The sequence below is a fragment of the Capsella rubella genome, unplaced genomic scaffold, assembly GCF_000375325.1.
Source record: "Capsella rubella cultivar Monte Gargano unplaced genomic scaffold, Caprub1_0 scaffold_7, whole genome shotgun sequence".
Taxonomy (NCBI): domain Eukaryota; kingdom Viridiplantae; phylum Streptophyta; class Magnoliopsida; order Brassicales; family Brassicaceae; genus Capsella; species Capsella rubella.
Genome location: NW_006238917.1, coordinates 15,732,333 through 15,752,402, shown reverse-complemented (window position 1 = coordinate 15,752,402; position 20,070 = coordinate 15,732,333). Strand labels below are relative to the sequence as shown.

At 36.6% G+C, this 20,070-nt stretch overlaps 8 protein-coding genes and 1 non-coding gene across 10 annotated transcripts; 6 read left to right on the top strand and 3 right to left on the bottom strand.

The window, feature by feature from the left end:
• Window positions 1-661: 661 nt before the first annotated feature.
• LOC17878946 (disease resistance protein RML1A) lies at window positions 662-4,313 on the top strand. 2 transcript variants are annotated; one of them, XM_023778635.1, is made up of 5 exons: window positions 879-1,137; window positions 1,257-1,444; window positions 2,135-2,331; window positions 2,426-2,704; window positions 2,802-4,313. In XM_023778635.1, the coding sequence occupies exons 1-5, from the start codon at window positions 971-973 to the stop codon at window positions 4,248-4,250; spliced, it is 2,280 nt and encodes a 759-aa protein (XP_023634403.1). In that variant the 5' UTR covers window positions 879-970; the 3' UTR covers window positions 4,251-4,313. The 2 variants fall into 2 exon arrangements, with proteins under 2 accessions (XP_023634402.1, XP_023634403.1); XM_023778634.1 differs by having other exon boundaries at window positions 662-1,137; window positions 1,257-2,331.
• A 164-nt stretch (window positions 4,314-4,477) lies between these two features.
• LOC17879902 (mitochondrial import receptor subunit TOM20-4) lies at window positions 4,478-6,261 on the top strand. Its single transcript, XM_006284511.2, has 6 exons — window positions 4,478-4,704; window positions 4,832-4,910; window positions 5,099-5,268; window positions 5,366-5,413; window positions 5,710-5,799; window positions 5,868-6,261. The coding sequence occupies exons 1-6, from the start codon at window positions 4,609-4,611 to the stop codon at window positions 5,967-5,969; spliced, it is 585 nt and encodes a 194-aa protein (XP_006284573.1). The 5' UTR covers window positions 4,478-4,608; the 3' UTR covers window positions 5,970-6,261.
• A 380-nt stretch (window positions 6,262-6,641) lies between these two features.
• LOC17877804 (putative fasciclin-like arabinogalactan protein 20) lies at window positions 6,642-8,293 on the bottom strand. Its single transcript, XM_006285840.2, is given in 3 exon segments — window positions 6,642-7,967; window positions 7,969-8,008; window positions 8,250-8,293. Coding segments are annotated over 3 exon segments (1,266 nt in total). The 3' UTR covers window positions 6,642-6,785.
• On the top strand, window positions 8,134-8,214 carry TRNAL-AAG. The gene has a single exon. It is a non-coding gene; the product is annotated as a tRNA-Leu (tRNA).
• Window positions 8,294-8,381: 88 nt separating the features above from the next.
• Window positions 8,382-10,132, top strand: LOC17881039 (50S ribosomal protein L27, chloroplastic). Its single transcript, XM_006284496.2, has 3 exons — window positions 8,382-8,774; window positions 9,584-9,685; window positions 9,774-10,132. Exons 1-3 carry the CDS (start codon window positions 8,472-8,474, stop codon window positions 9,963-9,965), a joined length of 597 nt encoding a protein of 198 aa, XP_006284558.1. The 5' UTR covers window positions 8,382-8,471; the 3' UTR covers window positions 9,966-10,132.
• Window positions 10,133-10,835: 703 nt separating this feature from the next.
• On the bottom strand, window positions 10,836-11,492 carry LOC17881037. Its single transcript, XM_006284823.2, has one exon. It carries the CDS (start codon window positions 11,218-11,220, stop codon window positions 11,014-11,016), a length of 207 nt encoding a protein of 68 aa, XP_006284885.1. The 5' UTR covers window positions 11,221-11,492; the 3' UTR covers window positions 10,836-11,013.
• Window positions 11,493-13,106: 1,614 nt separating this feature from the next.
• On the bottom strand, window positions 13,107-14,107 carry LOC17877810. The gene has a single exon (XM_023779643.1). The coding sequence runs from the start codon at window positions 13,910-13,912 to the stop codon at window positions 13,703-13,705; it is 210 nt and encodes a 69-aa protein (XP_023635411.1). The 5' UTR covers window positions 13,913-14,107; the 3' UTR covers window positions 13,107-13,702.
• A 523-nt stretch (window positions 14,108-14,630) lies between these two features.
• On the top strand, window positions 14,631-19,900 carry LOC17879404 (putative F-box/LRR-repeat protein 23). Its single transcript, XM_006285493.2, has 3 exons — window positions 14,631-14,790; window positions 18,380-18,671; window positions 19,378-19,900. Exons 1-3 carry the CDS (start codon window positions 14,631-14,633, stop codon window positions 19,898-19,900), a joined length of 975 nt encoding a protein of 324 aa, XP_006285555.2.
• LOC17878751 (GDSL esterase/lipase 1) lies at window positions 16,153-17,790 on the top strand. Its single transcript, XM_006285975.2, has 5 exons — window positions 16,153-16,430; window positions 16,500-16,627; window positions 16,731-16,961; window positions 17,044-17,299; window positions 17,375-17,790. The coding sequence occupies exons 1-5, from the start codon at window positions 16,157-16,159 to the stop codon at window positions 17,614-17,616; spliced, it is 1,131 nt and encodes a 376-aa protein (XP_006286037.1). The 5' UTR covers window positions 16,153-16,156; the 3' UTR covers window positions 17,617-17,790.
• Window positions 19,901-20,070: the final 170 nt, after the last annotated feature.

The following is a 20,070-nucleotide window of genomic DNA, read 5'->3' as shown; positions in this document are numbered from 1 at the left end:
TTGTATTGAGCGTTTTGATAGACAATGGTACACATGTCAATATGGAATTGTTTGTGATGATGTTTTTGAATTCTAGATGGAGATGAAGACAGTGATGAATCTAGGTTTTGATAAAGTTTTGAACTTGGTTTAGATGGACATGAAGACATTGATGAACTAGGTTTTAGATGGAGACAGTGATGAATTAGACTTTTGGAATGACAAAACGTTTATCCCTTGGACTAGAATAAAAGTTTATCCCTTGGGTTGAAAAAGATTAAACTTTAGAAAATTGTATTTTTTTTTTAATCTTAATCTCCTGATTCTAATAGGTTCGTAATCAGTGGAATTAACTCTTGTTAACACAAAGAAGCTGATGTTAATTAGGCAAGCAGAAAGCTTTATAAAATTGATTACAAAATCATGAAGTCAGTGGTCTTTGACGACTTTGTTGAATTGTTGGGGACACATGTTTGTTAACTTTGTTTTTCTCCTATGGAAACTTCTTTGTTGGTTCTCTTACACGTTCGACTATTATAGTGAAAGTGGGAAGCATTTATGTTTTTCCTCTGTAAAAAATTTATTGATAATTTTTTCTCTGTACAAAAATACAATTTTCCCTTAATATATAGGACCATTGTGATACCTTCTTTCTTCAAAACTCACTTTTACTTTATTTCTCATGGCTGCTTCTTCATCTTCTTCACAGTTTGACTTCAAGAGATACCATGTCTTTTCGAGTTTCCACGGCCCAGACGTCCGCAGTGGATTTCTCAGTCATTTACACAGTCACTTCGAAAGTAAAGGGATCACTACGTTCAAAGATCAAGAGATCGAGAGAGGCTATACGATTGAACCTGAGCTCGTGCAAGCGATTAGAGATTCTAGAGTCTCCATTGTGGTGCTCTCAGAGAAGTACGCTTCTTCTGGTTGGTGCTTAGATGAGTTGGTGGAAATCTTGAAGTGCAAAGAAGCTTCAGGGCAGGCTGTGATGACTGTTTTTTACAAAGTTGATCCGTCCGATGTACGGAAACAGTTGGGGAATTTTGGAAGTGCTTTCAAGAAAACATGTGAAGGGAAATCCGAGGAAGTGACGAAGAGATGGAGCAAAGCTTTGACCGATGTAGCAACCATAGCTGGAGAACACTCTTTAAACTGGTTGGTTGTTTCTTTTGGCTCAATGAGTTAGAATTTATTTTTCTTAAGAGATGCTTCTACAGTTGAGGTTCCATCATTTGATAAGACTGGTCTAACATGATTAAATTTGCTTTTGTTAGGGCTAATGAAGCAGAGATGATCCAAAAGATTGCTACAGATGTTTCAAACAAACTGAATCTTACTACACCTCTAAGGGATTTTGAGGGAATGGTGGGACTTGAAGCTCATCTGACAAAATTGGGCTCTCTGTTAAGCCTCGAGTGGGATGATGTGAAGATGATTGGCATTTGGGGTCCTTCCGGAATTGGTAAGACTACCATTGCTAGAGCTTTATTTAATCAACTCTCTACTAGTTTTCGGCGTACCTGTTTTATGGGGAACATTGATGTTAATGACTATGATTCGAAGTTGTGTTTGCAAAGCAAGCTTCTGTCAAAAATTTTGAACCAAAAGGATATGAAGATACATCATTTAGGCGCAATAAAAGAATGGCTACATAACCAGAGAGTGCTTATAGTTCTTGATGATGTGGATGATCTAGAGCAGCTAGAGGTATTAGCTAAAGAAAGTTCTTGGTTCGGTCCTGGAAGTCGAATTATTATTACCTTAAAGGATAAAAAGATTTTGAAGGCACATGGGATCAACGATATCTACCATGTGGATTTTCCATCCGAAAAAGAAGCTCTTGAGATCTTATGTCTATCTGCTTTCAAACAAAATTCTCCCCAAGATGGTTTTGAAAAGCTTGCAAAAAAAGCAGTAGAGCTTTGCGGTAATCTTCCATTGGGCCTTCGAGTTGTTGGTTCTTCTTTCTATGGGGAGAGTGAGGATGAGTGGAGGAGTCAATTATATGGGATTGAACCTAATTTTGATAGAAAAATTGAGAATGTCTTGAGAGTGGGATATGACAAATTGTCGGAGCGACATCAATCTTTGTTTCTTCATATTGCATGCTTTTTCAACCATAAAAGTGTTGATTATGTGACAACCATGCTAGCTGACAGTACTTTGGATGTCGAGAATGGGTTGAAGACCTTAGCTGCTAAATCTCTTGTGTCTACTAATGGTTGGATAACGATGCACTGTCTACTTCAACAATTGGGTAGACAAGTTGTTATTCAACAGGGCGAGCCGGGGAAACGTCAGTTTTTAGTAGAGGCCAAAGAGATTCGTGATGTGTTGGCAGATGAAACAGTAAGTTCTTACTAATATGTATATATTCCATAGATATTACCTAATTTTGTTTGTGATAACAGTTTCATCAGTCTTCTTTTGCAATATTTGGTAGGGTACTGAATCCATCATAGGTATATCATTTGATATTTCCAAGATCGAGGCGTTATCTATAAGCAAGCGAGCCTTCAATAGAATGCGTAACCTCAAATTCTTAAATTTCTATAATGGAAATGTTAGCTTGTTAGAGGACATGGAATATCTACCTCGTCTAAGGTTGCTTCATTGGGGTTCATACCCGAGGACAAGTCTTCCTTTGACATTTCAGCCAGAATGTCTCGTCGAAATCTATATGGGATCCAGCAAGTTGGAGAAGCTATGGGAAGGAATCCAGGTTGGTATTTGATACTTGTGCTTGTGAATACGTTTGCTTACTAATGATTTAACGCTAAAGTATAATATTCCTTATTTTGTGTGTGTTTGACATGCAGCCCCTTACAAATCTAAAGAAAATAAATTTGGGATATTCTTCCAATTTGAAAGAAATCCCAAATCTTTCGAAAGCCACTAACCTCAAGACGTTGACACTTACCAGTTGTGAGAGTTTGGTGGAGATTCCATCCTCTATTTCTTATCTACAGAAACTGGAATTGCTGGATGTGTCATGTTGCATTAAGCTACAAATTATTCCCACCAACATCAACTTAGCATCTCTTGAGGAGGTCAGAATGAATAAGTGCTCACGACTGAGAAGTTTTCCAGATATTTCGAGTAACATCAAGCGTCTCTATGTAGCAGGCACAATGATTAAAGATATTCCTGCGTCCATTTTTGGAAACTGGTCTCGTCTTGATTTGCTTCAGATAGGGAGCAGAAGCCTCGAGAGAATAATACATGTCCCAGAAAGTGTAACACAGTTAGACCTGCGCAACAGTGACATAAAGATGATTCCAGATTGCATCATAGGTCTCCCGCATCTAGTATCTCTTCTCGTTGAAAACTGCACAAAACTGGTGTCAATTCAGGGTCATTCCCCTTCCCTGGTGACCCTATTTGCAGACCACTGTACATCGCTCAAGAGCGTATGCTGCTCTTTCCACGGACCAATCTCGAAATTGATGTTCTACAACTGTCTGAAACTGGATAAAGAATCCAAAAGAGGAATCTTACAACAATGGGGTAACAAGTCTATATTCTTGCCAGGTAAAGAAATCCCTGCAGAGTTCACTCACCAAACTATAGGGCACTCGATAACCATCTCTCTGGCTCCAGTTTGTGAGGAAGTTTTTTCTGCGTTTGGAAGATTTAAGGCTTGCCTTCTGCTTTCGCCAGTCAAGAATTTTGCATTTAATAAGATACGTTGTTTTCTAAGAAGCAAAGGAGGTGTCATAATTAACTCTGCTACAGAGTCCATATATCCATTTGTGTCTGGTGGATCTCTATCAGAACATCTGTTTATGTTTTGTGGAGACATATTTCCGGATGAAGACAGTTGCCTTTTGGATGTGACTCCGAACGAGATTCTATTTGATTTCAGCTCCAGTGATGTCGAGGTTATGGAATGTGGTGTAAAGATCTTTTTGACTAGTGGCATCGAAGTGGGCTACTCTGAAACTGGAGGCAACAGAAACCACCACATAGATGGAGAAGCAGAAGCTTTAAAGGTCTCTCAAGTTGAATACATCAAAGACAGTGAACATACAGGTCGCTGGAGTTGGCTTAGGAAGCTTCCTCTGTGGAAGAAGAAGATGGAGAATAATATGGCAGAGCTTAGTTTGAGACCAGTCTCAGGATCCATTAAAAATGAAAACATCACAGATCTTTGGCGTTTGCTATGTATTGGTTCCCTTGTGGTCTCTGTTATTTTTCTCTTTTTTGGGAAACCCCTTGTGGTTTCTGTTTTGTTGCTTTTTTATTGCTTGTTTCTTCAAATGCAATGACCTGCATCAGCATCACACATCTTGTTGTGTTTTAATAAAAAGTTTGTGGTGTTTTTAATAAAAGTTTGGGTCAGTGTGTGAAAAAAAAAAAAAAGTGTGGTTTTCGTATATATTTTTGTGATATTAATTGGGCCGACTTAAGCAGGAAACCCATCAGGCCCATTAAGCTATCTCTACTCTCTAGCTTTCATTTCATCGGTCGATAACTCGATATGACTAAACCGCCTTATATTTTTTTGTTTTATTTTTTGCAGAAAATTTACTTTTGGTAATCGCCTTATGATTTTGCCCGTCTTCCTTAAAATTTCGTTGTGAGGGAAGAAGAATTAAAAAGTTTTCTCGCGAAGCTTGAGAAGCCATGGATATGCAGCGTGAACTCGAGAGATTGATGTTCTTTGAACATGCTCGCGTGAAAGCAGAAGCAACCTACGTCAAAAACCCTTTGGATACCGATGTTAGTCTTTTTTTTTTCTCTCTTTCTGGGTTCTTGCATGTGTTTTGGAGTATTTATGTGAAAATCGATGATGAATTTGTGATTTGATGGCGTAATTCGAATTGGGTTTCTTGGAATTTTTTTGTAGAATCTGACGAAATGGGGAGGAGCTTTACTGGAAATATCACAGTTCCAAAATATGCCAGAGTCAAAGCAGCTGATGCTAGGTGCCTTTTGTATTTCTTCTTTTCTTTGTAGTTTGCATTCAAATTCAGATTAGCTTTGATGATAGTCTGTTTGATTGAATCTGCCTGGAGATGTTCTTAAGGACTTTGAGTAGTCTTTATGTATGTTAAGATGTACATTTTGTTATTGGAATCCGTAATTAATATTTAGAAGATGAAATTTTTCGTAGAGGCCATTTCGAAGCTGGGAGAAGCGTTGGTAATTGATCCAAAGAAGCACGATACGCTTTGGTATATAGGTAATGCTCACACTTCATATGGGTTGTTGACTCCTGATCAAACCGAGGCTATACATCACTTTGAGAAAGCTACACACTTCTTTCAAAAAGCTCTGGAGGAGGTAATTAGTCTCTTTCTTTCCTGATCCCCACCTAATCAGTGTGATTGTTATATGTTTTTGTGTGTGGTGTTTTGTAATTTGAGATGTATATATGCAGCAACCAGAGAACGTAGCCTATCAGAGATCACTGGAATTGGCTTCCAAGGTACATCTTTATTGTTAAAGTCCTGTTTTATCTTTTGGTCCTGGTTCAAGGAATTGAGATATACATGCTGTTGAGGCTTCTCTAGTTGTCTTAGGAATAGGAACTGCAAGGTGCTTTGGATCAGTGGATACATAGTGACTCTTAGAAAGAGAATAATGTATTTGAATCATATCTTTATGCTAGAAATTAAGTTTTTTTTTAGTGTTGAAAAACACATTGTACGGTGAAGCAATGGTTATGAATCTTTGGTTTTTGTTCCTTAGACCAATTCACCTTGTCTCTTTGTGAAACTGCAGGCTCCAGAACTACATACAGAGGTTCACAAACATGGTTTAGGCCAACAACCATTAGGCGTTGTCGCTGGACCTTCATCTACCAGTGCAAAGGTTGTTTCTTTTATTCAAAACTACTGATTGGTTTGATGAAAATTTAACATGTTTGTTCTTTCTCACAGACGATGAAGCAAAAAAAGAACAATGATCTCACGTATGATGTGCTCGGATGGGTCATCTTAGCCGCTGGTGTTGTTGCGTGGATCAGTTTTGCCAAATCTTAGATGCCGGTGCCAAGGCAGTAACAGTCACCAAGAGCGTCTAAAGATCAAGACTTTTATTCATTTTCGAGCTAAAGAGTTTCTCATTATTACAACTCCTAGAACGGATTTGAAGTTATTAGATCAGAGACACAGGAAATGTATAAGAACCTCAAATTGTCCTTTGGAAATTAACATACAAATCAGTGAAACCATAGTCACCAAACTCAGATTAGTACTCTTCTTGAACTCATATTATCCTTTTTCAGTCACCATTTCCGTAAACTTTGTAATGGAAAAAGGTAAACCTGGTTTATCGTTTGGTCTTGATAAGAAATCGAGATCTACATTTCTACATGTTTACAGGGGCACCTCAAGTTGCCCTACCAGTAGTAGGAGAATGGTGCATCTGAATCAAGTTTCTTTTGCAATAAATGAGTTTTTAGTCTAGAAAAAAACACTTGATACAGTGAAGCAATGGTTATGAACTTTAGCTCTTGTTCTTTTTAGACTAATTCTTCTTTTTGTGCTAAAGTGCAGGCTCTAGTACTACATACAGATGTGCACAAACATGGTTTACGTCCAGAACTATCAACTACCTCAAAGACTATGAAGAAAAAGAAATCACTGATTCAAGTACTATTATCAACCTCCCAACAAATGAAACTGGTATAAGGCAGTAACACTCGCCAAAAGAGAGTCTAAAATCAGAACTTTATATTCATTTTCAAACTAAAAAGTTTCTCACTATGATGGCATAAGAGAATCAGAGAATGCCTATGAACTAATATGAGTATTTCTCTCGACATTACTGTTGAATCAAATTGTCTTTTAGAAAAATCAGTGAAGACCATAGTCACCTAACTCAGAAGAGTAGTCTCCATGAACACCTTCTACTACTTCTTCTCCATCGTTAGGCACTGAGATAGACTCTCCCAAACCAGCCTGTTTCTCTTTCGGTTCAATCATCTGATTAAAGCCATGAACAGCAATCCAATCGTTGATAAACATATCTGGATAGATGAGTGGGACTTCATTGAGAAGAAGTATATCACCAGACCAAGAAACCTCAATTTCGTACCCTTTGAGAACAGTTTGCAGAATCGATCCTTCCCAAGCCAGTTTCTGAAGATCTTTCCAAGAGACAAGTCTATTGATCACATGCCCTCTGAATATAGTAGCGTAATCGGAGAATTTGGTGGTTGGATTTGGAATCGCTTCGTCCATTGGAGCAAAGACTGTGATCTTCGTGTCGTTCCCTGAAGTTTCTAATTGCAGAGCGAGAAACGTGGCCATGATCACGAAGCCTCTCGACATTAACAATCTTGAAGCAGATTCAAAGATGTTGAAGCAATTCACCTCTGGTTTAGATCCATTTGGGAGATTTCGAGTGGAATCCGAAGCGAATTTAGGACTCGGAGCAGTACGAGTCGCTGAACTTGGGATTGGGATCGAACCAGTAGATGAAGTAGGGTTTGGGATTGAAGAAGACGATGATGAATCGTCGGAGATCTTCGTCGATGATGTGAAAAAATCGTCGGATCCGTAAATCACGATGTAGCCGTCGTCAAAAACAGGGGAATCTTGGACCACGACGTCGTTGATCGAAAATTTACCACCACCGAATCGTGAAGAATTGGTGACGAAGAGAGATGAATTGGATCCGAGAGTAGGGATTTTGGCGCCGTTCGGGAGGTTTCTTAGGGATTCACCGGGGAATCTCGTCGGAGAGAGCTGGAACTTGATATCCAAAAGCGAAGGTTGACCACCGAATCTGGAGCAAGCTTGATCAGAAGGTGCGAATATGGTGAGTTCTTGCCAATCTTCGAGGTTAAGATCTTGGTTCGCGAGCTTTAGAGTGAGTCCCATGGAGAAGTAGCCGGAATCGGAGAGGACTTCCACGGCGGATGAAAAAGATGCCACAGAAGGTGCGACGAGATCGAGAACGAAAAATAGGAGGAAGAAGGTAGTTAGAAGCTTCGACGCCATTGATGCGTTCTTCGAGCTCTTTCGTTGAAAGAAATGTTTTCTTTTGAGAAAAGCCGTTGCAGGGGAAGTTACCGCTTTATTATCTCCATCCTAATCAAAGAGCGGGAAAAGAGTTAGTGGGCTTTTATTCTTAGGCCCATTGAGCAAACAGGCCTATAATTCTGATTAAGAAATTATTTCGTAGATCAATGAACAACAAGTTGATATGGCCGAGTTGGTCTAAGGCGCCAGATTAAGGTTCTGGTCCGAAAGGGCGTGGGTTCAAATCCCACTGTCAACATTGTTTTTTTTTCTTTCTAATTTTGTTACGTTCACTTGCTGACGTGTCGTCGCCTTATCGTCTCGATGTAAACACACATGATTTGATGACGTGGAATTACTAATGGTCACTAATAGAGAGTGAGACGAAACGATAAGGTAAAGGGAAGAACTTCTTCACTCACTCTTCTTCTTCTTCTTCAACCTCTCACAAAAAACCCTAATTTCAGAAACCTCACAGAGTTCTCTGGTTTTGATTTTTAGCTAATTGTATTAGCAATGGCGATGGCAACATCGATGAGTTTGAATCTGATTGGTGCTTTTAAAGGCTTATCTCTCTCTTCAACCTCGACGTTTCTCAGAGGCGATTTGAATTTATGCCCTAAGACCACCTTCACTGTGACTCTCCCTATGCAAAACCTCCAAGCTCCGATTCCATTGACGATTGAGTCTGCGCATAAGAAAGGAGCTGGTAGTACTAAGAACGGTCGTGATTCTCCTGGTCAAAGACTTGGTGTCAAAATCTATGGTGACCAAGTCGCTAAACCTGGCGCCATCATTGTTCGTCAACGTGGCACCAAGGTAACACGAAATTGCTGAATGTTTAGAAGCATTTCTTTCATACACAGTTTCTGATTTTTATCTGTGTATGTAAAAGTTTTAAGCTCAGTTCTGGGAATTTGGTAAAGGTTTTGATGGGTTTGGCTTCTTGAGCTCTCGTTTAATTTTCAATTCTCAAAAGTTTCAGAATTGGGGATTGTGCTTGTGTTTTAGTATGAAACTGTTTTGTTTGAGAAGATTTTTTTGTGATTCATGAGAACACGAAAGTGGTGAATTTAGAACTCTCTGTATAGCTCTTATTTCAGATTTAGTTCTCTTACATTCCTAGGCTGTGCTTTTGTAAATGATGTTCTAAAATCACAAAAAAAAAAAGTTGAAATTAGAAATTAGAAGCTCTTGAGCTCTTATTTGAGATTCCATTCTTTGTTAGTTCTAGGTTATGTATGTGTCTAGGATGAAACTATTTTGTATGAGAAGATTGATTCATGAATGATGCTTTAAACACACAAAATTGTTAAATTTAGATGCTTTGGAGTTCTTGTTTCAGATTCTAATCTCTAGTATTCCTGTTTTTTTGCTTGTGTTTTGGATGAAACTATTTTGGCTCATTACAGATTCAGTTCTCTGATATTTCTAGGTTGTGCTATTGTTTACGATAATGCTTTTTTTGTTTGAGAAGAATGATTCATAGATGATGTCCTAAACTCACTAAATTGTCAAACTTAGAAGCTCTTGAGCTCTTGTTTCAGATTCCATTTTCTGTTAGTTCTAGGTTATGTTTGTGTCTATATTGGTTGAGAAGATTGATTCATGAATGATGGTTTATGCAGTTTCATGCTGGTAAAAACGTTGGGATTGGTAAAGATCATACCATCTTCTCTCTAATCGATGGCTTAGTGAAGTTCGAGAAGTTTGGTCCTGACAGGAAGAAGGTAAATCAGTAATGATCATACCGATTAAGCTTTATAAGCTATCTCAATTCTTCTTGGATTCTAAAGGAAATGAGACTTGGTTTTTCAGATAAGTGTGTACCCAAGAGAAATCGTGCCAGAGAATCCCAACAGCTACAGAGCAAGAAAGAGAGAGAATTTCAGATTGCAAAGGGAGAAGAAGAAGGCAAGACGCGAGAACTACACTTACACAATCCCTACACCTGAACTTGTTCTTGCATCTGCATCAATCGAGGATGCTGAAGCCAATCCGGAGTGTTAGAAAACGAATGTGAAGATTTCCTTTGTCTCTTTTTGTTTAGTTCATGAAAATATTCCTTTTGCTAACTCACAAGAAGCTTGGTTTCAGAGTTTAAAGAGTTGTTGTATGTGTCTAATCTAAAGCCTCTCTTTTGTCAAGTTGAGTCCAAGCCTGCGGATTTTACCCAACTGAATCACGAGTGGTATTCAAATGGGTTATTATTGTTTGTTAGCCAACCGAAAGAGGTGTTAAAAGTTTCAGGTTCTTTTTAGTAATGTCTTCCAAGTAACAATACTGAATCACTGATCAGCCACCAAAACCTTAAAAAAAAAAGAAGAAGAAGATAAGAGTAAGGTAGATAACATTTATTGTTGATTAATAATGATTCAAATAATGAAACCAAAATGACTCACTATCCTATCCTAATTCTAAATCAAAATAGTCACTATCCTAAGGTTTACAACTTACTCTGTAGAGTCTATACCACAGCATCACAACATTGTCTAAGAAGACAATAAATAATTGATGGGTCTTAGACCAAAACTAATGGGTTTTAGTCCAACTAAATAGGATTTTCTTTTCAGTTTTTTTTTTGTTCCTAATGTAATATAGTAGAAGTACATTTAAAAAAATTATGATTGCAAAGGAACTAGTGGAATGAAATTATTGTATTCTTTATTTCATTTTATCACTTTTATTCATCTTTATTCCATTAGATTTCTCTAAAGTTTACCATTAATCCTATGTGTTACCTTTAGCCCGTATCTCCCAGCTTGAAGTCAATTTCCTCAAGAGTTTTCTCACAAATATAGTTTTGATCTGTTTTCTTGCAGGTTCGTAAATTATAATGAAACCTATTTCGATGGTAAAGTTACATACACACACATGAAAGTAAGACGGCTATATATTGAAGGAATAACTCTAGAGAAAAAAGTGGGATATTAAAGAGAAATATTGATTTTATAGGAGTAACTAAGAAGAAGAACAAAGACAATTCCTAAAACAAAGCCTCACTACTAAACCCTCTGGCAAAAAACAGAGGCACATACATGAGTGTGATATAAATGAGCTATGCGTAGACATGGACGTTGAGAACGACGAGAAAGAGGATGAGGAAAAGACCGTAGAGAACAGTGTGCACGAAAATAGAAGCAATCGTGGTCTTCATGTTCATGAAACCCACCGGAGATTCTTTCCCCGGAAACTGTAGTATCAATCCTGGCTGCAGAAACGCAAACAGAGCCGAAGCTATCAACGGTGCTGCCCAATCATGCATATCTTCTTACACCGACAAGAACAAGAACCAGAACAAGAACAAGAACAAGAACACAAGAACAAGATTAAGAATAAGAACAAAAGAAAAGAAAGAGAAATGGAGAAGGAAAGGATGAAGAGAGTGGGAAATTAGGTTTGGATGGGGGGTATAGAAAGCAAAGAGATGGTATGGACAAAAGAGAATGAGAATATGATAAAGTCTACTTCTTTAGACTTAAAGGGGAAGAAAGAGAGATTGTGGAATTTGGCTTTAGCTGAGGTGTCTTAATTTACTCGTAATTGTCTATGTAAAGTGCGCAGTTCAAACGATTATAGCTTTAAGCAGATCAAAATGGTCAAAAAAAATATAGTATAATGGGCGTTTTGCGCGGTTGCAGCGGTTTGAGCGTTTGAAACCAATTCCTGTGGTAACGTTTTCACGGTTGAAGATACGATTCTTACTACATAATTTACATGGAGTACTATCTAAGCTGAAGATCTACATTTAGCAAAAGAAAGAAACAAAGTTGTGAACATTTAGAAAATGTATAAAGACAAGACAAAATCTTTAATAATGATGCAATAACGTCTTGGATGCAATAACGTCTTGCAAGTTAGGATAGAATAGTAGAGGAACTGTTCTAGGTCACATTCAAATCCGATATGATTCACATGAATATAGCGACATCTCACATGTCTTTCCGAACACATCAATAAATGAACACGCCAGTTTTCAAAATATGTTTGGATGAGTTATCAAATATGTTATTTTATGATTTTTGAATGTAATCTTGATTAGTGAAATATATTATTTGACTTGAGTTACAATTAAAGTGAAGACTAAATTGGATTAAAATGTAACGTGGTCCAAGCACTTGCTAAGCGATCAATATACATATTCCGTAAAAAAGAGAACAATATTTGTCTCCTTTTTCGATTTGACATAAATATTCTTTTTAATTTGGTAATTATCAAATATCTTTTTGGTGTATTTCAATTTACAATAATTCTTAGCCTACGAAGAAACATGTGAAATTATATACGGATATACCTAATCATCCTCTTGAACGTATATTTTAAACATTTTTAAAAATAAAAAGGTGATCTTATTATATGCAAAAGTAATTAATTAAAGAAACTTTTCAAAAAATTAGTAAGTGTTGTTGTTTAGTGCATGAGATTAGAGTACGCGTTTACACTGGCATATATGTTTCCCTAGTGGCAGTCTAATCTTTGATTAAATTTCTATAAAATTTTGCTGTCAAAATTATTTTAAATTGTTAATTTTTTTTAAAGCAATCTTTTTAATATTTGAAAATATTAAAAACCTTGCAAATCAATTTAGTGTTAAGAGTTTGTAATATTTTTGAAAAAAATGAATAAAAATTTTATCATATTTTTGGAAGAATAAAGTATTAGTGATATTTTTGAGAAAAAAAAAACATAAGAATGTGGTGTTGTGAAAAATATGAAATTTTATTCCTCAAGACGATATGATCTTTTTGTAAGTAATATTTTAAAATTTAAAATAAAAATAAAAGAATATACACGTCATCAGCTTGTCTTCGTCGTTTCAACTCTGTCTTTTTGACTCTGTTTCCGTTTTTTCTCTCTCTCTCTCACCACCGCTTTATCGAAAAGAAAGAAAAACAAAGGCATCTCTGCTTTTGCACGGCAATGGCGGATTGGGCTCCAGTTGTAGTCGGAGTAATACTATTCGTGCTCCTTTCTCCAGGTCTCGTCTTCTCGTTGCCCGGACATCACCATACCCTCCAATTCGGCGGCATGAAAACCAACGGTAAAGCCATCGCCGTTCACTCACTCATCTTCTTCGCTGCTTACACGATCTTGATCCTCGCTGTCAATCTCCACATCACTACCGGCTAAAATCTATGGGCTTTTTCTTTCTAATTGGGTATTTCCGGCAGACAATAAAGGTAAACCCTTTTTGCTGAATCTGGAGGAATCTTCTGAGATCTGGAACTCTGTTTTAAGGGGTTTTGTATACTTTATACTCTGTTCTGTAGAACTCAAATGTATTAATCCATTAAGCTTGTATTGCTGTTATTAACTTATTAAGGAAAAATTTGATCTTTGTTTCGATCTTTTCTTGAGCTATTCAGAGTTGATAAATTGAAATTGTGGAATACAAAATTGCAGATTTTTATTTGTCTATGCAATACTTACTTTTAAACCATATTAGCAAAGAATGAGAGATTAGCGAAATAAAGGAAATTTGTAGCAAAGTAAGATGCTTTATATTGCATTCTTACATTTTGAAGCCATGAGAGATCAGAGAGATATTGTTGTAGAGAGTTTTTAGAAATTGAATTGTGGAGAACAAAATCACGGATTACTTATTTGTATACAACCTTTTTTAACCACCCCTGTTTGAGACCCTATGAGCCAAGAATCAGAGATTAGCAACAAAAAGAAAAGGAAAAAAAAATGGATAAAGGCGAAGTTTTGAAACCAAAGAAGCTGCCTTTTGTTACACTATAAGATCAGAAATGGATGTGAATTTGTATGGCAATGACCAAGATAGTGAGTATACAGAAGTATATAATGGCGTGGACCAAAATCGAAATCCCGCTTGTGCTCATGTTCCCAAACTCCATCACTCTTGTCCTTGCCGGTAACTGAAAGAGCAATCCTGGTGAGAGTAGGATGAACAGAGCCACTGCTACAATCACAGGTCCCCAGTCTGCACTCATATCTCAAGAAAATCTGTGATCTGAAATGTGTTTTTGTGTATTTCAAGTTCTTGTTTTCTTTTTGGTGCAGGTGAAAATGGAAGATAAAACTGAGAATGGAGGAGCTTGTTAGTGTTTTATGTAGAGTTATGGGTTTCTTGGTGACTAAGGAGAGGGATTGGTTTAGATGCTAAGCTTTGTGAAGACTACAAAAGAAAGGTATTGTATTCTTGAAGTGGGATTTGCTTTTTTTGGTCTGTAAACTTTCTTTATTCTTAATTCTTCAATCAATTGCTTCTTTAAGTTTCTGTTTTCTATTTTCTACAACTGCTTTACAGATCGTTATTGGTATGTGTTTTTTTGCTTTTGGATTTTGCTTTTGTTAAAGAATTGCTTAAAAGTAGATGACTGTAAAGATGATATTACCAGTTGCTGTTTCTTTCTAAAGGTCTAGTTTGATAGTTTCCTTCATAGTATGGATTTAGCAATTTGGTCACTCTCGCAGAAACTGTTGGACCAGTGAACAGTTGGTATCCTATTTTCTACTGATATAAACCAAGTAACCAGGACTGACTTAGGTAGATTGGTAATAAAGATTGGTTGTTGGTGTTAATTTATATATTGACTCTGTAGTAGCTTTTTCCAAAGGTTAAATCTCTTTTCCGTGTTTCGGGCTTTGCACTTGTTTGTGGTGGAAATCAAGGACCAAAGGCCTGTATAGTTCATATGCGATGTGCTCATGTTAGGTAGTAGTAGTAGTAGTTTCATGACTTTGATGCGCTGCATCTGTGTTGATCTTGATCCACTTCTCTGTTTACTTGGTCTGCATGATTCAAGGTTACCGCAACTATATCGATCTAACTTATCTTCTTTTTCTTCAGCTATGGAAATGTTTGAAAGTTTCTGAAATCATTAGTCTTGGACATAGACTCAAGAGTACTTGTTCTCAACTGAAGACCCCACTGGACAGTTTGGTTTTAGAGGTTTGTTTCGATTCGGTTAATCTCACCGTCTTTGTCTCCTACCCCGCTTAATCTGTTCTCTGATTCTTCAACCCTAGAGCCTCTCTTCCACCACCACCACAATCGAAGCCATGGTTTTTTGATAGAAACTCGAATCATACTCACAGCTATCCACTTCACCGTTCCAAAAAGATTCCAGGGTGACATCATGAGTGGTAGTAAGAGAAGCTTTTGCCTTTCTCGTTGTGTATATCTCCTTAGGCGTGGTTATCTATTGGCCGAGTCGTGATCATTGAGGTTATGGATCAGGACCCTTTTGTAAGTGCTATGGCTACAAGTAGAAGAGTTGAAATACGTGAATAATTGTAGCAAATGCTATATCATTCATCAAACACAGCTCTAAGTTTTCAATCTCCTGAAAAATATTATCTCAAATATTAAATCACATCAGAATCCAAGAGACCTGAATCTGAAAATTCATTTTTAGAGTGTTTCAACTAAATACAAACCAATCTAGCTTATTTTAATTACAACCAAAACATAATTTAGTTGAAGTTACTCTATTTTTCAGACTTGTCGAGATATGATTTGTAATCAAACGAAGATATGCTTTTTTTTTTTTAATTTTTATTTTGTTAAAAGGCTTAACGAAGATAGCCTCATCATCTAACGTCTCTTGATGTCTCAAATACATGTTCCAACTCGGTAGCGAAGAAGATTCAATTACGGTGACCAAGATAATATTTTCCAGACCTAATAAATTAGTAAAGATTTAAGGACTTTTTACTTTTCAGCACACACTTATCTCAAGTGAAGTCTATATACTTGCTACATATTTATTTCGCTCTAAAGTGACTTAAGAAGATGCATTTCAAGTTCTATACGTTACTACGTATTTTATTGTTTCAGTCAAAAATGTGACACTTACACAAATCACTTGCCTACAAGTGGTTTTGTGCATATCATCAAATCCGCAACAATTTGGGATAACTTTTGTTTGGATTGTTTTCTTCTAGATCATCAGATGGAATATAAGATAACAAAAAAATATTAAAGCCGTCTTTGTCAAATTTCATACTTTTTAATTTTTATCAACAAGACGTCAAATCTAGATTTCGTTTCAAATTCGTGCATTGAAAATTATGCTTTAGAAAAATATAAAATAAAAACCTGACGGACAAGAATAGTACTACTTAACATCAATTTTAGTATAAGAAAAAACTGTTGAAACAAAAACGTTTCGGGAATTATATATAATTCAAAGCTACATTAGATTAGAGAACACAATCATTAAACAATAGAAATGGAAAGCTCTCAAATAGTTTCGAACATCTTCTTTGCTTACACTATAATCATATCAATCAGCTCCATCAACTGCATAGACAACAACAACAAGAAGTTGGTAACAAAGCAATCGGCTTTGTTCGTGTTTGGAGATTCGGTGTTCGATGCTGGAAACAACAACTACATCGATACTCGCTCTAGTGTCCGGTCAAATTACTGGCCCTATGGCCAAACAACTTTCAAATACCCTACTGGAAGAGTCTCCGATGGACGTTTGATTCCTGATTTCATCGGTACCAATACTACTTTTTATGCGTTACTTTATCTATCAGAACATTTTTCACTTATAGGTAACGTGGCAGCTGAATACGCATGGTTACCGTTGATCCCGCCAAATTTACAACCATACAACGGTAACAACCAATTTACCTATGGGGTAAATTTTGCTTCAGGTGGCGCCGGAGCGTTGGTCGAAACCTTTTCCGGATTGGTATATTCATTAGTTATTACCTTTACATTTGTTTTTCTTTCGTCGAATCGGTGGTAACTATTGTTTGTCTTGTCTTTTCAAAATATATTTTCTCCAACTCAAGGTGATAAGTTTGAGAACACAATTAAACAACTTCAAGAAGGTTGAAACAATGTTGAGGTCTAAGTTAGGAGATGCTGAGGGGAAGAGGGTTATCTCAAGAGCTGTCTACTTGTTTCATATTGGTCTCAACGATATTCAATATCCATTTAGTATAAACTCTTCCGTACTTCAATCCATTTCCGACGAGAAATACGTTGATTATGTTGTTGGTAACATGACAGACGTTTTCAAGGTAAATTTAAGAAAAACTGTTTTAATTTGTTAGGTTTCTATTTTGGACTGAAAAAAAATGAGAGATGGTGTTATGTTCTTAGGAAGTGTATAATCTTGGAGGAAGGAAGTTTGGAATCTTGAACACAGGACCATACGATTGTGCACCAGCCTCATTGATTTTAGACCAAACGAAGATAGGATCTTGTTTTCAGCCGGTTACTAAGCTGATCGATATGCACAACAAGAAGCTTCTGAATAGTTTGAGGTGGCTAAAGCATGAACTATCTGGATTCAAATACGCACTTCACGACTATCACACTTCCTTATCCGAAAGGATAAATAATCCTTCAAAATACGGTAACACAACTTGCTTAATGGTCGCGATATATATGTTATAGATTCTTTAGTATAAGCTTTTGGAGTGTTTTGAAGGGTTCAAGGAGGGGAAGAAGGCATGTTGCGGAAGCGGACCGTTCAGGGGAACCAGTACCTGTGGAGGCCGAGGGATACCGTCGCAAAGTTATGACTTATGTGAAAATGTTACAGAGTATTTGTTCTTTGATGCTTTTCATTTGACGGAAAAAGCTAATCAACAAATCGCAGAGCTGATTTGGAGTGGACCGATAAATATCACTGGACCTTATAATCTCAAAGCGCTGTTTGAACTTAACTAAAAAAAAACTCAATATGTTTCATCTTTCCTTGGTTTTCATTTTTTTTTTTTTTTTTGAGTCTGTCACAAGAATATTGCAGTTTTCTTGAATAATTTCCTTGTAAATTAAAGGAAGTTTCAATTTGTCAACTCAAATGAATGAGCTAGTAGGCTAGTAGCCCTAAAGTACCCTTAAAATGATGGCCTATATCTACCATTAGTGTTTTTTTAACTAAGTTATGTGACAGTAAAAACATTTAGACGATTCATATAAGGCATCTTTTTTGCCTATAATTTTTCGACTTTTTATGATTTTTTTTTTTTTTTTTTTTTTGTATTTTCAAAAGTAAATTGCAAAAATCGATATACTGGTGTGCTCTGTTGCACATGATTTATTCCATGTTCATATATATATAATATATTACATCGTTTTGTATGGGAGAAAAGCTCCTATTAATTTTTCTTTACCTTTGGAGACTTTATTAACTACAATCATTAGCGTTAGAGGCACATTTTCTCAAAATCAGTTTTCGAATTGAAGAGTGCAACTTTTATTTCGTAGACCATATTATAAAAGTGGAAGCAGAAAGGTCCGAAATTGTTATCGAAAACATAATCATAATAAATATATAATAAAATAACAACTGTTCGTCTATCTTTAAATGTGGGAATTAAGGAGTCGAAAGGTCCAAAAACCAACTTCATTAACGTATCCTTCTTTGAAGTTGAGATTCTCTCTATCTTTTCAGAAATGGCTTCTTCCTTCTTGAAGGTCAAAAAGAAAGACATAAACTGGGCAGAGCTTCCACCGGAGTTAATCTCTTCGATTCTGCTCAGGCTTGACGTGGTTGAGATACTTGAAAACGCTCAGATTGTTTGCAAACCGTGGAGAAGCGTCACTAAAGACCCTTATATGTGGCGCAAAGTCGACATGCAAAACGTTGGAAGTCTAGGATTCTGTGATCTCAAACTCGAGAAGATGTGTCGTAACGCCGTTGATCGCAGCAAAGGCGGTTTGGTCGAAATCAGGATTGGGAACTTTGGCAATGATGAACTCCTCAACTACATTGCCGACAGGTTCTCTTTTCTCTCTATCTTGTTTCTTTCCTTATATTAGATCTTCTATGCCTTTCACGTTAACATGCATACATGGGTTTTACAACTTACAAGTAACGGTAGGACTACTTCTTTGTTCTCACATTGTCGAGTAGTACTGTTTCGTTTCACACTCTCATAATTCTCGTAAAATATATGCATCCTTTGCAATGATTAATTAGGAGAACAAATAACCATCCTTGGAGGTAATATATTCTGTTTGGAGAAACATTGATCTCTATATTGATAAATCATAAATGTTAGAAATCGATTAAGTTATTTTTGTGAAGAGATGAATTGTAGGAGAATGTAGGGATTACTGTTCAAAATGCTATTTTTGGTTCATCAATTTCTAAATATGTCATTTCCCAAATATATTTTAAATTTTCCAATTTTTACCACTTAAAAAACTTAACATTGGATTTTTTTTTTTTAATCATAAACTACATACTACATAATAACAAATATTGTACCCTACAAAAATATAATATGTAAAGTTGTGTTTTAAGATATAAGAAAATAGCAAATTCATTATGAGAGATAGGATATATTTAATTTTCCTTCTTTTATATGATTCAAAAACAGTTTCAAAAATTATAACTACTAAAATATACAAACCATAATAAACTGTTCTAGGTTGTGCTGCTTTAGTTTATGATTAAACTTTAAAAGCAATATGTACTTGCAGATCAAGTAATCTGAGAAGCTTTGGACTTGCGATGTGCAATGGAATGTCGAACGAGGGACTTGTGAATGCAGTTGGAAAACTTCGACTGCTTGAAGAGCTCGAGGTCTCAAACATGTGGTCAGACCTGGATTTTAAAGCTATAGGCCATTCTTGCCCACGGCTAAAGTCACTGAAGCTGAACTGCTCGGGTTACTGGTGCCCTTACTACCGCTCCAAGAGTGATGACGACGATGCCCTAGCAATTTCCGAGAGCATGCCCGAACTAAGCCACCTCCAGCTTCTTGGGAACGGACTTTCAGACATCGGCTTATACGCCATTCTTGACAACTGTCCTCACTTGGAACACCTTGACATACGCCGGTGTTTCAATGTCCAGGATCTAAAAAACCGATGTTCGGAAATCAAAGTGTTGAGAGGCCCTAATGACTCAACTGCTGATTACCGATTTGTTATCGTTTATTACGATACTGATACTGATACTGATTCGGATGAAGATGATTACTTCGGCTACCCAGTTTACTGAACACTACCGGTCTTTTCAAGATCAGCGGCGAATGATTTGTATGAAGTATGAACTCGTTCATATACTTTTCTATCTTTATCAGTAGTTCCCAGTTGGTACGACTTTGCAACTTTTATTAATATTATTATTATTGCTTTCTTTTCTTGTTTTTTTTGATGGAAAATGCGAAA